This window comes from Azolla caroliniana, unplaced genomic scaffold (genome assembly GCF_043228905.1).
Source record: "Azolla caroliniana isolate FFs.n. ecotype wild unplaced genomic scaffold, voAzoCaro1.0.p SCAF_14, whole genome shotgun sequence".
NCBI lineage: Eukaryota > Viridiplantae > Streptophyta > Polypodiopsida > Salviniales > Salviniaceae > Azolla > Azolla caroliniana.
The window spans coordinates 19,429,320-19,444,597 of record NW_028230449.1 but is presented as its reverse complement, the minus strand read 5'-3'; the positions used below and the strand labels follow the sequence as shown (position 1 = coordinate 19,444,597).

Below are 15,278 nucleotides of genomic sequence, written 5' to 3'. Positions count from 1 at the left end.
GTGATGGGGCATTGCAACATTGGGAGAGCCCTTGAATATGTGTCCCCACTTCTTTCCTATGTTTAGGAATCTTGAATCTCAACATAATTGTCCTGAAATACATATACCTTTCTTTCATGGCATCTTGGATTGCAATCATTCCAAAAGCTTCCTATCACGTGAATTTGGCTATCACATTCTCAGTGAACAACATAGCATCTTGGACTGTAATGAGCCCAACCATTCTCGGGTCCCCCATCCGGGTGAAATTGAGCGATCACATTCTCAAGACTCAACCTCTTGGTCTTTGTACCATTCAATATCTATTGTTCTCACGAGAGAGAGAGAGAGAGAGGTCGATATCTTTGTGGTCATCATACAATTCACAACCTTTTGTTCTATAGATAGATAGATATATACTTTTTAATATGAGAGAGAGAGAGAGAGAGAAGTGTCGTTTTAAAGGCTCTTTAGAGTAGGATTCGAGCATGTTGCGAAATAACTTCTTCGCGTGCCCATAACTTCCTCGTGCTTAAGCGAGATTCATTGACAAGACAAGACAAAGACATGAGAGAGAGAGAAAGAGAGAGAGAGAGTAGGGAATGGAAGTGGAAAGGTGAGAGATGTTGAAGGGCTTTTGTTTGGAGAGTCAGCCATTCCCTTGGCACCACCAGAGCACCATATGCTATAAAAGAGCAATCTGAGCAAAGAAGAAGAAGATCGAGAAACACGAGGGTGGGTCACACAAAAAGAAGAAGCTAAAAAAAGAGCAGAAGAGTGAAAAAAAGTGGAATTTTTTGGACAAAAGAGAACAAAAAGACAAAACAAAGAGTGAAAAAAGAGAGGAAAAAAGACAAAACGAGTGAAAGAAAAAGAAAGAACAAATGGCAAACCGGAAAAAAAAAAAAAAACAGAACACAGAAATGAAAGGTAAATAAATAAATAAAAGAAATGAAAAGAAAAAGGAAAAAGAAGGCGAGCTTATTTACCTTTTTTCTCGTTTATTTTGAAATTTTGGCATAAAGCATAAAGTTTTTTTTTTCTTATGTTGCTTTTTGATTTTCTGCTTTTTTTCTGTTTCTTTTTTTTTGCTTTTTCGATTTGCTATTGGAAAACACAAAACAAACAGAGAAAAGAAGAAGAAGAAGAAGAAGAAGAAGCAAAACGGATAGAGAGAGAGAGAGAGAAGAGAAAGCGATGGCATTCGAACCTCGTGTCTGTGTCGTCTTCAGCTGTTCGTCCTCTTCAATTAACGCGATGATGATGATGATGATGATGCCAGCCATGGTGATGGTAGCTCCTCCTCCTCCTCCTTCCCTTTCTTTCCCATCATCATCGTCTCTTCTGCAACAGCTTCTCCATCGAAACGCCACTTCCTCACCTTCTTCTTCTTTCTCATCGCCATCGCCATCGCCATCGCCAGCATTTTCATTTCCTTCTCCTTCTCCTTCTTCTTCTTCTTCTTCCTTATCTCCATCTTCCTACTGATTCTCCATTCTTTACATCATCGCGCACTTCTTCGTTGTCATTCTCTTATTACCCCTCTTCCTCCTGAGATTCTTCTTCTTCTTCTTCTTCTTCTTCTTCGTCTTAGTCTTAGTCATCGTCATCAACTTCATCTCCCCCCCGATCCTTCTTCTTTACGTTGCCTTCATTATCGTATTCATCTTCATTTTCTTCATCCTATTCGCCGCCATTCTTCTTCTCAGCTCCTTCTTTGCTTTGCGTTGCTCATCATCATCTCCATGGCTCATTCTGCTAATGGCATCCACAATCATCACCTAGAAGATGAAGAGAAGCAAGACCCTTTCCTGAAAGATACCAGGTAAACATTCTTTTCTTGAAACTTTAAAAAGAAAAGACAGCGACATATGCTCGTTTTTCTGTGTGCCAAGGCCATGGAATCGTTAAAGTCAATAAAAGACGCGCTCTCTTTCTGCATTTCAAAGCCATGAAAAATGTATGTTTTTCTCTTGCATACCTAGTTGATGAACTTCATTGTTGAATGCAGAAAAGAAAAGACAACGCAATATGTTCTCTTTCTGCATTCTAAAATTATAGAATCGTTTCTGTGAAATCTTCTTACTGTAGGGAAAATGTATGTTTTTTTTCTCCTGAATACTTAGTATATGAACTTTTAGGCGTATATGTAGAAAATAAAGACTGTGGAACTAGTAAAATAAAACTTGAGCATTGCTTTTTCAAAATTATTTCATGAAGTTTTAAGTTCGCTTATGATGATGGTGTTAACATCAAACCTTTGTGCAAAGCTGATTATTTGTTTGTCAAGTATTATGTGAAGTTTTCATTAATTCGCTGTTGCTTTGTTTTATAGGTTGCTTTTGGAGAAAACTAAAGATGCGTTGCAAGATGAGAAAGCAAACGTTGTATATGAGGACCGGAGAAGGAACAGGGAGGCAATTATAGCAGGAGTTGCTTATTGTTTATGTTCATGTAGCATGGTTCTCCTTAACAAGTTGGCCTTATCTGGATATAACTTTGGAGCAGGGATATCATTTATGTGCTTTCAGGTTTGCTAGTTTTTTCTGCTTACCAGTTATCAGTGTCTTCTACCTATGCTTTGCAATTAAATTAATTCAGAATCTCGTAACAAACCCCTCATTATCCTTTAATTCCCAGAATGCCTTGGATCTATTACTGAAAGAGCAATCAATGTGCTATTTGAGCAAATATATGATCAGTTCATCCCTTTTTTCTCTTCGGTGGGGGATTTACCGTGAGTATTTGGGGAAATGACAGGAACTCAGGGGCATTGGAGAAAAAAACAAAGGAAAACTTAATTAGCAAAGATTCCCTCACCATAGCAAACTACTAATTACATAGGCATTTCGGTTATATTTGCCATAAATTTTAAAGTTAACTTTTGATGAATATGGTTGTAAGTAATCAAATGGATTTATACCAGATTTATATAAACAACTTAAAAGTGGATTTGAAACAAAACCCTTTCTTACTTTGTGCCGATCTGAAAAAGGACCTGGCAATCTACCTGCTAAGTGCCACTATTTTTCTAAACATTGCCGCAGTCTCATCAAATAGTTAAGCTTTTCGGTGGAATCCAATGAGCTAACTAGGCTTTCGGTTATGTAAAGGAAAAACGAAAATAAGTAGTTTGTAATTGTTATCTTCAATTGATTTAACATGAGATCCAAATTATATATTTTTATTTTTGAAATAACTTTTAAAATATTTTCTACTGAAATGTCCCCTTAGAATAGAACGAATATAAATATACTAGGATCTCATGACATTGTTTTTACAGTATGGTTAGTGTGTGTTCCTTAGGGTTTAGGGCCATAGCCATGCCTTCCTGGCCATGCACATGCAAGCAATTCCTCCTAATGTTCCTTGCGTTTTGTTTCAATACAGAATTTGGTGTGTGTATTGATTGTCTGTGCTTTAAAGGCTTTTGGATACATCACAACTGAACCGTTGACGTTAAAACTTGTGATTGTTTGGCTCCCAGTCAACATTATCTTTATTGGAATGCTGATTTCAAGTATTTTAAGGTATGATTTGGTAAATGGGCTTTGGTATTATCATTTTAACAATGTCTCCATTTCAAAAAGTCAGTTACTTTTTGCAGTTTGAAGTACATGAATATTGCTATGCTCACGATTATGAAAAACACAGCAAACATAATTACAGCAGTGGGAGAAGCTTACTTTTTTAATAAGAAACACAACTCGAAAGTTTGGACCTCCCTCTTGCTAATGGTATTGTCTCATATTTGAATGTAAATTGATAAACTCTTGTTTCTTTGATAATAATTAGGATCTTATGATATTTTGTAGCTTATCTCTGCTGTTTGTGGAGGTCTAAGTGACATGTCTTTTAGTGGCATTGGCTATGCATGGCAGATCGTAAATTGTTTTCTAACAGCAGCATATTCGGTAAGGAATTCTCAACATGCTTCTCATATGAACTGAATGATATTTTTCTAGTCTGTTTTCAAAAGTTGTCATCCAGAAAAAAACAAATTACTTTTGTCCATACAGTTAACGCTCAGGAAAGTTATGGACGTAGCAAAAGGGGCAACAAAATCTGGAAATTTGAATGAGTATTCGATGGTCCTGCTCAATAATGCTTTGTCATTGCCATTTGGACTTCTTTTAGCCTTGATGTTTGATGAGATGCGATATCTTTCTACATCGTGAGTATATTTAAGATATTTTATTGTTATACGGGAGAGTTTACTTGTAGGATGCATGTATAGGTTCTAATGCATTGTCCTGATTGATTTTCTTGAGGAAACAGTCCTGTTGTTAGACTTCCAATGTTTTGGTTCGTAACAATAGTAAGTGGATTTGTGGGACTTGGCATCAGTTTTACATCCATGTGGTTCTTACGGCAAACTGGTCCAACTACTTATAGGTATGCGTTTGATACATATTCATATTTCACAGTATCAAATTGGCTCTTCTGGAAGATAGAAAGAAAAGAAAAGAAACTTTATATGTTTTTTTGAGGTAAATTTTGGCATCGACAGGTTTCTATTTTGTACTCTTTACTCTACCTTTGGAAAGCTCACAAATGGACATATTGCTCATGAACTTTGAGAAAGCGAATGTCTCTGTGTATATAGTTTGCTTCTCAAATTTTAAAGTTCTTGGATGGCCCTTTAGTCTCCCTCTTCACCAATTTTTGCCTAGATTTCCATGCTCGCTCACAGTAAAAGAACGCGCCTGATACAATAATTCAGTAGGTCGTCAGTAACTTCCTCATTAACCTGTAACCTGTTCATACAGGAAGGGATGGTGGTAAGTTCTCCTAGGAAACAACTTGGAGTGATTAGGATCTTGAATAAGAAAAACACTGAATTTCTGCAATGCACAGCCATACTAGTGCTTCAAAGGGTAGAGAATGATAGTATTCAGACTGTTCCATAAACAGATTACTATTTCAGGAGAAATAATTCAAGCCTCAATACAAATTAACAACCAAGGATTTGTTGGCTATTCACTAAGTTTTGTTTTTGTGATTAGTCAGCATTCCATCTTTCAACATCATGCAGAACTGTTTCAAATTAAGTTCTTACACCATAGAGAGAGAGAGAGTAATGTGATTATTATTGTAGTTTGGTAGGGTCTTTAAACAAGATCCCGATTGCGATTGCTGGCATTCTCCTCTTCAATGTTCCTATCAGTTTGACCAATCTGTTCAGTATACTTTTCGGTAAGCATATATAGTTTAAAATCACATTCTTTTTAAAATGTAAAGTTTTTTTCAGTAAGCATATATTTCGGTAAGCACGAAATGTTTTGCAGGTCTTTTTGCTGGGGTCATGTTTGCAAAAGCAAAAATGTAAAGTGTTAATATGTGGAGTGGCAATGCATTCAATATCTTCCATTATGTGGCTAGTGGAATTTCAAAGGAAATACTACACAAGGCCAAGTTCCCCTCAATTTTGTGAAGATTCATGTGTTGTATGTAAGTTATGTTCAATTTATCATCCTTTTTGGGCCTCATTCTTGATGATCTTGAGATAGTCACTTACGACTATAAAGAGACTGCTAAACGTTAGAGATCATAGAGATGATTGTATGCTTAACTCTGTTTGAAATGCTGGTTACATTCTTTTGTTGTGTATGGTTTCATAATTTTGAGACACCCATTTGGACCAGTCACCAAACAAGATCTTTATTTACTTTCCAAGGAAATATTCGCAAATATAGCCCTTTTAATTAAAATCAACTATAGATTTTGCAGGAACTATAGATTTTCACTATTGATAAGCAAGTTAATCTTTCGTTAAGCAAAACATAGTTTCTAACTTTTTGAAGACGTATCTATGCTTAAATACGTAAGGTTAAGGTGCCAATAAGTTTGTTCATTATGCAGATTATATTAATTGGATTATTTGAGTTGAACATACTCTCCACACAACATTACTAGATAGACACATTTGAATGTGTCTCTCTATTATCTTAACCAGATCATTTGAGTTTTTATCACAATCCTCCACAAACAACTCTAGCTTATCGAACATGAAAAGATTTATAAATTCAATCGTGAATATTTCTTTATTGTATTTTAGTCTTACAGACTTTCAAGTCTCACCCTTCCAATAGTAGAAAAAATATATTCCAATTGAGGTGGAATTTTGGATCGTTTTTAATGCCTTTTGATCCATTTTCTCTTTCATTGATTTTATATGAAGTAATTTGATTTTAAATTTTATATAGAGGTGCATCCAAATTTGTTCTTGTTTAGCCGATTAGAGTGTTTGATCCTAAATCTCATGTTGTCTTGTATCCGTAGACTATGCTTCATGGATAGTCTTGTATGCTAGTGTGTTTGTGCATATAGATGGTTGCGTTTATGCTTATGTTCCAAATCCAATAATAAAGTAATACATTCAAGCACATTTGAAAGGGAACTTTTGCATTGCATATGTTCAGGACAAAATAACACATTTAGGGCTCCATATATGTATTGATATGTAGTTGACCCATTGCACATCACCAAGGGTTATCATCAATAGACGTGTGTAGAAAGGGCTCCTAGATGGATGTGTATATTTCTACATGGCAAGCCTCAAGGGATAGTGATGGCATTCAATTGCAAGTTTGTCTTGTATGCCCTTTGCATTTGATAGATTTAACTAATTGACTATATATAACTATGCACACTTATGGAGAATATTTATGTTCCGAACAATGTGCAATTCATTAGATTTGCCCTGTTAGAGTTCTTGTAACTTCAAGTTAATGACAATGATGATCATATCCAAAAGTTTTGTATTTCGTGCAGAACATGAATGTAGCTAGATGACATTAGAATGGCCATTGTATAGAGTGATGTGGCAATAAGAGTAGTTCTTGTTTACATTATGTCTATAATCCATTGTAATATTATATAAGGTATTTTCAAGGTGATATAAGAATTGGATTCGAAATTGTGGTGTGATAACCCTTCATAGTAGCTTCCTTTTCTTTTTGCCTATAGAAGCAATTGATGTTCAAACTTCAATGTATATACTCTTGCAAAATTGACCATGTGTGCTTCACAACATATGTGGCATTGTTTATATAGAGTACTTTTGTAATGATTTGGGTTTGAAAATAATCAATGTAAAAGTTAAATGTAGATTATAGGAATTATTGTAACAAGTTGAATCATAAAAGGTGCATTGTAAACTCGATTGTGGGGATTTCACAATAGATTAACTATATGAGTAGATTACTAGACAATACTAGATTGCCATCGTAGGTTAGGAGACAAAGTTGTGACACCCTTGATCTTTGCCCATACCTGCAAAACAATCATCACATCAAGTCATAGATTTGGTGTTCCTTAACCTTTAAGAGAATAAGCACAACTCCTACTAGGGTGTGTGTCATGGGTATGTATGTATATACGTGTTCACAATGGTGGACCGTGGTACCAAGGGGAAACCTATCCTCCAAACACCCATAGATATTGGCATATGTATTCACTGGTAGTTTTTATCAAGTGTATGCGCTTACAACTAAACAAAAACTTCCACAAGCATTGGCTGGTTGATTTCCTTCATAATCATCGTGTGATGAATTTAGTTAGACGGACACCACACACGAAGAAGAAACTTGATGATAGAAGGTAATATGAAAAGCATACTTTCTTTTTTTTTCCAAAATGAAGCTACTTTCCCATTAGTTAGGTAAGATTATTACAAAGAGACTGTAAATGGAGGCTTAAGCATAGAACGGGGAATCCCCCTCCGCTCAAGTCCTAGAAATCGAGACTAGTTACAACGCCTTTCGGACGGACTACTTAGTGTAAGTACCAACAGCTAAAACAATGCCCTGTACTGATGACTAGTACGAGACAACTCTTGGGGCCGACAACAGAGGGAGGGTGGTAAGTGAGCCGGAAACAGCCAACGTGGGGGTTGGTAGTTCCACCTCGGGCCACTTCCTACTAGTGTCACCATAGGCGTGTTCTGCCATTTCTGCCAAAATGATGCCCTACTACATACATATTTAAGGTCAAGAAAAGTCTAGTCGTCGATAAGGTCTAAGGAAACCTAGGAAACAGAGAGTGTCTAGTAATTGTGTGTGTTTTTGTGAGAGAGAGAGAGAGAGAGAGAGAGAGGGGGGTCGTATGGGGAAGGGAAAACAGAGGCCACAACGGCGTGGTCGACGTCATCAGCAAGATGAAGACGAAGAAGGAGAAGATTCCATGCCTTCTTCTGCTTTCGATCCTAATGATTACTCTGCGCTCTCACTAGAAGATGAAGAAGAAGAAGAAGAAGGAAACCCAAATAACCATCTTCATCTGGATGGAACTAACAAGTTTCACCTCTATCAGCTCTCTGTTCAGGTCGGGCCTGCTCTGCTTTGCTCTCACATTTTACGCGTTTGTGCTGGTAACTCTCAGTTTTAGATGAGGAAACACAATCATCACTCGCTCATGCAAGCGTGCATTGTATATATGTACATATTATGTATGACCATGTGTAGCAACTACGAAGAACAGAAATAAATGTCTTAAAGCTAGTCATTTCCTGGGATTTTCAATGCATCTCTTCATTCCCCATGATTACCAGAAATGAGGATTTTGTACGTGGTGATACTGAGGCATTCGTTATATGCATAGATACCCATTGAAAGACGAACAGAACTCTAGATTACACACTAGAATGACTGATCATGAACAGTAGACATTTCTATCGAGTCTTTTCAACTATTTTGGTGTCATCTTTCTCATGTCTTTCGTTTTTTCAGTCTCCCAAGGGCGACATAAGTTACCTTCAGAAGTTCTTCCTTACGTACATCGGTGGTCGATCTCCGATCCATTTAAGAGAAGATTTTTGTGGCACAGCTTTGATATGGTCTCTTTTCATATCACTTCTCAATTTATCTTTCTGAAAGCTTATAAATTGTCACTTGTTTAGTTTAAAAGCAATACAACCTTTTTTAGAACTTATTGAAAGGATTTGTTTTTTTTATTTTATTTTTAAAAAATTGAGTTTCATCCAGTTCGGAATGGCTAAAAGGCGGGATTCAACGTGTTGCAACTGGATTGGATCTTGATGAAGAGGCTCTCACATGGGGATTATGCAACAATTTTCAAAAGCTTGGAGGTGACTCTTGTAGTAGAGTTCGTCTCTGGAGTGGTAACGTGCTTAAACCATTGTCTTCTGCGAAGCTCATTACTTCAACGTCCATAGGTAAAAAACCAGAATTAAAATATATTCGATTATATGTGGCATTAGAGCTCTAAAAACATTTAGTATTTGTCTACAATATAATCATATTGAAATACTAATGTGGACATTCACACTAAAAGAGGTTATGGTGTGAAGGTAACATCATCAAGGACGGTGATGGAATGGATGAACAAAGTGAGCCTTGGCCTTCCGTGGATATAGTGTGTGCATTCAACTATAGTTGTTGTTGTCTTCACAAACGTTCGGATCTCGTTTCCTACTTCAAACATGCTCGTGATAGTTTGTCCAACAAGGGTGGGATATTCGCAATGGATCTATATGGTGGGATATCTTCTGAACTGCCCTTGAAATTGAGGAGACGTTTCTCGGGTTTCACTGTAAGTTTATTTTATTTATAGCCATTGTAGATATGCATTCGATTTTTCTCTCCATACAAACATTATCGACATGCTTTCATGCTTTTCTTACAAAAGTTGATTGAAAGTTTTTTTTCTTGCTTTCTTAATGCAACCTTATAAGCATGGTTTTCTGTTATTATAATGTTATAGACATGTTCATTTTTCTCTTATTACAATATTGTACACTTGCTTTTTTATGCATTTGCTTTTTCTTTCTTTAATGCAACATTGTAGGAATACTTATTTTTCTCTTAATGAGAACTTATTTGTACGGGCTGAGGGCAGGGGTGAAACTTGAACTCCTGGCTTATGCCTGACAGCAATGTCTTAAACCACTAGAACAACTCAGATAGAGATGCTTTTTTATCTAAATTTAATCGATAATATAAACTTTGTATTGTGGCCAGTATATATGGGAACAAGAAGCGTTTGATGTTCTCACTCGAATGACCAAGATAAGCCTGCATTTCCAGCTGAACAACAAGAATACGCTCCGACACGCATTCTCCTATCATTGGCGAATGTAAATTTCCTGTCTTTTTATTTTCCTTTAGTGTAATGATTATTTTTTGAATCCAAGTCAATATGTCATCCCAATCCAAACCTATATCATCCCATCTCCCTTAGTAGCACTAAAACTTATCTACTATGCAAACACCCCTCAGCAGTAAAATTTGTGTATTCTGATAAAACTTTTGAGAACCTAGTTACGGTTCCTATCTAAGTTTCATATTGCTACATTTTTTGCTGTTCTAAATTACCAAAACGTCTCTCTTGGTCAGGTGGAGCTTGCCTGAAGTTCGAGAATGTCTGGAAGAAGCAGGATTTGATTCAATTCATTTTTGGCTACGGGATATGCATGCCTTGGACAATGCGAAAGACAATGATGACATTTGGGAAAACAATTCTAAATATGAAGAAACCACAGCTTTTCATCAACAGAGTGCTTGGAATGCATATGTTGTTGCGGTAGCCCAGCAAAAGGCCAAGAACAGATCAATTCTCTCTCAATAAAGACTATGCTGCACCTTTTTGTGCATTTCCTCCAACCTCTTTGGTAATATAATACCAGTATCTTGGGGCACATCTCCAGAGATTGAAAGTTTCGTTGTACCCAATAATTCAAGGCCCACGTTACAAGAAAAATAGAAAGAGAAAAACAACACGAACACACGGAATACCTGATATTTTCAGCAGATGTTTTGGTAACATTTTGGTAATGCATATTCCAGTAACTACCCAACAAGTATTGGGTATATGTGTCAAAAAGGGAGCAAGAGAGTTTGTACCTCCATCAATCAATGCTTCTGTAACTTGCATTGAATCTTGATTATATCGAAATAGCAGAATCTTGACTATATCAAAACAGCAGCTAAGTAACGTTACCATCAATTTTACAACCTATCTTCTTTACTGAAGCTAAAAATGTCTTCTTGAGGTCTGTTGTCTCACTATGGCATGCCACAATCATAGAATGATGGTGCAATCTCTAATCTAATGTGGATGCTCAATGCATAATGGTCGGTTGTGAGCCTTTGAAGTTCATGGTGATGATACACTTATAAGACTCCAAACATTGTTGCATGTATCACATATATATATGATGTGAAATAAATTTCCTCAAGATCTGATATATAATCATCTAGCAAAGTGGCGGGATGAGTTTATGGAGGTTATTCCTTATTATCGTCAATCTGTGTCTTTGGGTTTGAGTGACATGAACAAAACCTAGCATATTTCAAAAAAGAGCAATTACTTTTTAGTTTTTTTATGCTTACGTTGTGCCTCTACATTGAGGAATCTAAGTTTCTATATAAACATAGTGCCTTTTTGCTAATGAACAAGGGTCAACAACATTGACATATATTATTCCATGAGTAAGGGGTGAGTGTTTATGTAGAAAGTATGTGTTTTTAGGCCACATGGCATGACTTGAAGTTTAACATTTGGGTCAACATATATTAATACATCTTCAAAGGCCATCATGCACGTAGTTCTACATCGACACCTCTGGTGTGAATATGGAAGATAATATAGGTCTATATACAAAGAGGGGTGACAGGTTTGTACAAATGATATAGGTTTTGCTCACATGCCATACCAAGAGGGATATTGCTTTTTGCATCAACTAGGTACATTGATATCTATATCAATATATGCAAAGAAAACTAATGTATTGACCCATATACAAAGAGGGATGGTGAATTGATCCATATATGAAGACGGAGCATAGCTTTTGCAAAAACAATGTACTTTTTGCCTATATGCAATACTAATTTCAACATCAACATTTATTGATCCATTTAGAGAATCATGCTGGTTTTTTGTAGAAATGCAAGGACTTCCAACCTTAAAAATGTACATTCCCTATTTTGTTCCATATCCTAGTATAATTTTGATAGAAAAGAACATAGTAGGTTGCAGATGCTATTGTAATGAGACATGGTTTGATGGGAAAAAAAATTGATACCTTTGAATCCACAAATTGAGACTAATAAACCTCAAATATGGCAATCAGTAAGTAGTATTACAATTTGGTATATTTGGAAGGCTCGATGTTTGAAGGTATTTCAAAATGTGACTAAAATACCTACCCAAATAATTTCTGGGATTTGGACAGAGATTATGCATAATCTGAAAGGTTTGTTGGATAGTATAAAAGGTAATACGCAAGAAGTGGAGCTTAAGCGATTGGGGTTTAATGTCATCTGGGACATAGGTATATTTTATAGGCGGCTTTCTGATAAGGTGGAGTGGTTTTACTCTGCACCAAAGTATTTATTTAAGCCGATGATTAGAATTTAGAAAAAAGGGGATCTGTGATATATCTTGTATGTATAGTCTTATCGCAATTTCTAATACTAATGTAGTATCCTTTTTTTCGGGAAAAAAAAAAATTGATAGAAAAGAATGTGATGAGTTTCATTTGCAATCAAGTGGAATTCTTGAGATATGTAGGCTCTCCAAAAGGTAGCTTAATGGATCCTCTAAAAGGTTCAATGATTCATGTGCAGTATGCAATGATTCTTGCGATGCTCTTGCTTCTACTACAGTTTATCAAGAATTTTTGAAAGCCATGTTGATGCTCACACAAGTCATAGCGTATATACCAAATCTTAACATGGATTTCAAGTGCAAGAGAGGCATTTGATAGTTTGAAGTGGCATTTGTATCTTCACATCTACCTTCATTTTAGTCCATGTTTAAGTACACAAACACTTCATAATGGAGGTTTACCCATTTGATTTAGCACTTAGAACTGTCTTGTCATAGATTGGTGGTCGATGAGTTGCATCCAATCATTGTTCCTTATAGAAAATTCCAAGCTATAGAAATGAATTACGAAATCCATGACAAATAGATTTCGGCTAATGTCAATTCTTTTGAGTAGTGGCATAACTTCTTGGAGTGCTCTGCCCACTAGATCATTGTCTACAATGGTCTCAAGAAGTTCACATGCTTCCAAAATGCTTGAGTTCTTAATTGACAAAACTTGTTGGGCACAATTTTTTAAAATTTTCAATTACTCAAGGGCGCAAAAAGGTTAAGCAAACGTGTTACTCAACAATCCTATTGACCACCTTGTTTAGGAGAAGCTATTTTTTACTATTAGAAGCAAGTCAATTGTCTTGGATCCTAATCACCCAAGACTGATGCTACCTAATGTCTTTAAAACACATGCAAATTTCAATAAAATTAGTGATGGGAGAGACATTAGTGATTGATAACCAAGTCACCATGGGTGAGAGACACCTTGTGGTAATAGATACATTAACCATTGAGCACATGTTTTTCTTTGAAATGCTTAAGTGAATAGAATCTATATACATCGAGAATGAACAATTTAAAATGCATTATTTAGTGTTTGTGTGTATGTGTATGTATACATATCAAGAACGCTTCAACTTGCATGTGTTTTAAAGACATTAGGTAGCATCAGTCCTGGGTGATTTCTTGTGCAAAAGTAACACTTGTATTAGTCTTTTTATGTTCATATTTCCAATATCATGATGATGCATGAAAAAGGAATATCTCTTTGATTAGGATGTGTTGAATAGTGTGCTTATGTACACACACAAATCTTATATGCATAGATTTATACACGTCTTTTCATTGTGTTTGATATCATTTGTCGATGTAACAAGTGTTGTTCCATAGACACATGAAATCCTTTTTTAGGAATAGACTAAAATACTTGTAAATTACTCTCTATTTTGTTGATGTCATCCGCCAACCCGAAAGAGCAATTGTATGTGCTATTTGGCCAATTATATGGGCATTCATCCCTTTTTTCTCAATCATCTATGCTTTTGAGCAATTACATAGTCACTTCATCCCCTTTTCTCTTTTTTGAGAGTTGACTGATGACACTTTTTGAATGAATGAAAAAAACAAACTTGAGAACATTTGGGGAGATAAGGAAAACTTTCACTTATCTTAGAATTTCCCCATTTCTTTTTGATTGGGATGGTTGCCCCATAACAATTTGTAGAATCTAGATTTGAAGTTTGTTGATGTTGTTGGAAGTTGGAACTAAAATTTATTTGATGACTGTGCTCTAATCACCTTATCCTTCATTTAATTTCGTAATCGTGTGCTTTATTTGTGAAGTAGTACTAATGTCAGGGCTTTGTGACGATAGTAGTTTGCAATTTCATGAATCGTTGACACGTACCATTTCTTATATATGAGTTTGTCATGTAGAACTCCCACAAGTCTTGTTGCATGAAACCATTGGAATACACAGTTGTGAGAATCTTGAAAGAAGGGAATAGCTTGTCCATTCGTTGACATTCGAGAAAATGATGGGGATTTTTGCCAACTTTTACAAAAGTTTTAATATACTTCCATGCAACTCTTCAAACATTCATTGTGCGCAAATGATAGTGTTGTTGAGGAAAGTTACGATACATGAGATAATGCATGTTGAGTTTTTGTTCTCTTTACCACCAAGAGTATTTTGAGAAAAGATAAGATAAGGTTATTCCCACATTGTTCTATGGGTGACCTAGGTGAACCACCAATTTTCCGAATGTCGATGCATTAACATATGATTGAAATTCAAGTTGTTCATTACTCTAAATTAGATGCATCGACAAAGTACACATCAATGCATCTAATTTGTATTTGTGATAACCCTGTAGGATGTCGTTCTCAAAAGCTCTAGGAATCTCACACAATACTCAAATCAATATTCGGAAATTCATTTTCAAACATTAGCTTCGTTGAATCATAAGAGATTGGCCATTTCCATCAATATTTAACACATGAAAGGTAGTTGGACATAACAACTGTTTGACAAACAATATGACCGAATGATTTTATTATGGGCTTCACAAATTCGTTGGATCTCTTTTTCGTCACTCAAGAGAAACGGGTTACATGTTCATGTCTCTTGCTACCTTCTGAGTCCAAAGAAATGGGAATCCTCGGGTCTCGAAACAATTTGAGGCAATAAATGTATTGATAAGAAGCCATTGAAGCACTTGAGACAGCCATCCAGACCATGTGTTAAATGGAGGAGTGGAGGCAATGTGAGGATCGTGTGGTCGATATATATAACCTACCAATGTGGCAGTAGTGTCGAGGTTGTTTGGCAAATTAGTGTGACCCGATGGGTTACCAACATATGATCACACGGGTGTGAGGTTGTTTCAACGATCAACATGGAGTGTGTCCATCTGGCCATTTAAGTGACCTACATGTTACCCCCGAAATGCAATGCT

General features: G+C 36.1%; 2 protein-coding genes across 2 annotated transcripts; both read left to right on the top strand.

Moving 5' to 3' along the window:
• The first annotated feature begins 1,588 nt into the window (after positions 1-1,588).
• On the top strand, positions 1,589-5,580 carry LOC147855779 (GDP-mannose transporter GONST1-like). Its single transcript, XM_087330532.1, has 9 exons — positions 1,589-1,804; positions 2,315-2,510; positions 3,370-3,509; positions 3,587-3,716; positions 3,795-3,893; positions 3,999-4,153; positions 4,258-4,374; positions 5,078-5,175; positions 5,268-5,580. The coding sequence occupies exons 1-9, from the start codon at positions 1,725-1,727 to the stop codon at positions 5,306-5,308; spliced, it is 1,056 nt and encodes a 351-aa protein (XP_087186658.1). The 5' UTR covers positions 1,589-1,724; the 3' UTR covers positions 5,309-5,580.
• A 2,458-nt stretch (positions 5,581-8,038) lies between these two features.
• LOC147855778 (S-adenosyl-L-methionine-dependent methyltransferases superfamily protein) lies at positions 8,039-10,591 on the top strand. The gene is made up of 6 exons (XM_087330811.1): positions 8,039-8,304; positions 8,709-8,815; positions 8,964-9,154; positions 9,290-9,531; positions 9,960-10,075; positions 10,335-10,591. The coding sequence occupies exons 1-6, from the start codon at positions 8,086-8,088 to the stop codon at positions 10,564-10,566; spliced, it is 1,107 nt and encodes a 368-aa protein (XP_087186937.1). The 5' UTR covers positions 8,039-8,085; the 3' UTR covers positions 10,567-10,591.
• Positions 10,592-15,278: the final 4,687 nt, after the last annotated feature.

Coding starts and splice junctions, on each gene's coding strand:
- LOC147855779 (XM_087330532.1), top strand. CDS start 1,725: ATGGCTCATTCTGCTAATGGCATCCACAATCATCACCTAGAAGATGAA. Junction 3,510..3,586: donor CTGATTTCAAGTATTTTAAG/GTATGATTTGGT, acceptor TACTTTTTGCAG/TTTGAAGTACATGAATATTG. Junction 3,717..3,794: donor GGACCTCCCTCTTGCTAATG/GTATTGTCTCAT, acceptor GATATTTTGTAG/CTTATCTCTGCTGTTTGTGG.
- LOC147855778 (XM_087330811.1), top strand. CDS start 8,086: ATGGGGAAGGGAAAACAGAGGCCACAACGGCGTGGTCGACGTCATCAG. Junction 8,816..8,963: donor TGTGGCACAGCTTTGATATG/GTCTCTTTTCAT, acceptor AGTTTCATCCAG/TTCGGAATGGCTAAAAGGCG. Junction 9,155..9,289: donor CATTACTTCAACGTCCATAG/GTAAAAAACCAG, acceptor TATGGTGTGAAG/GTAACATCATCAAGGACGGT.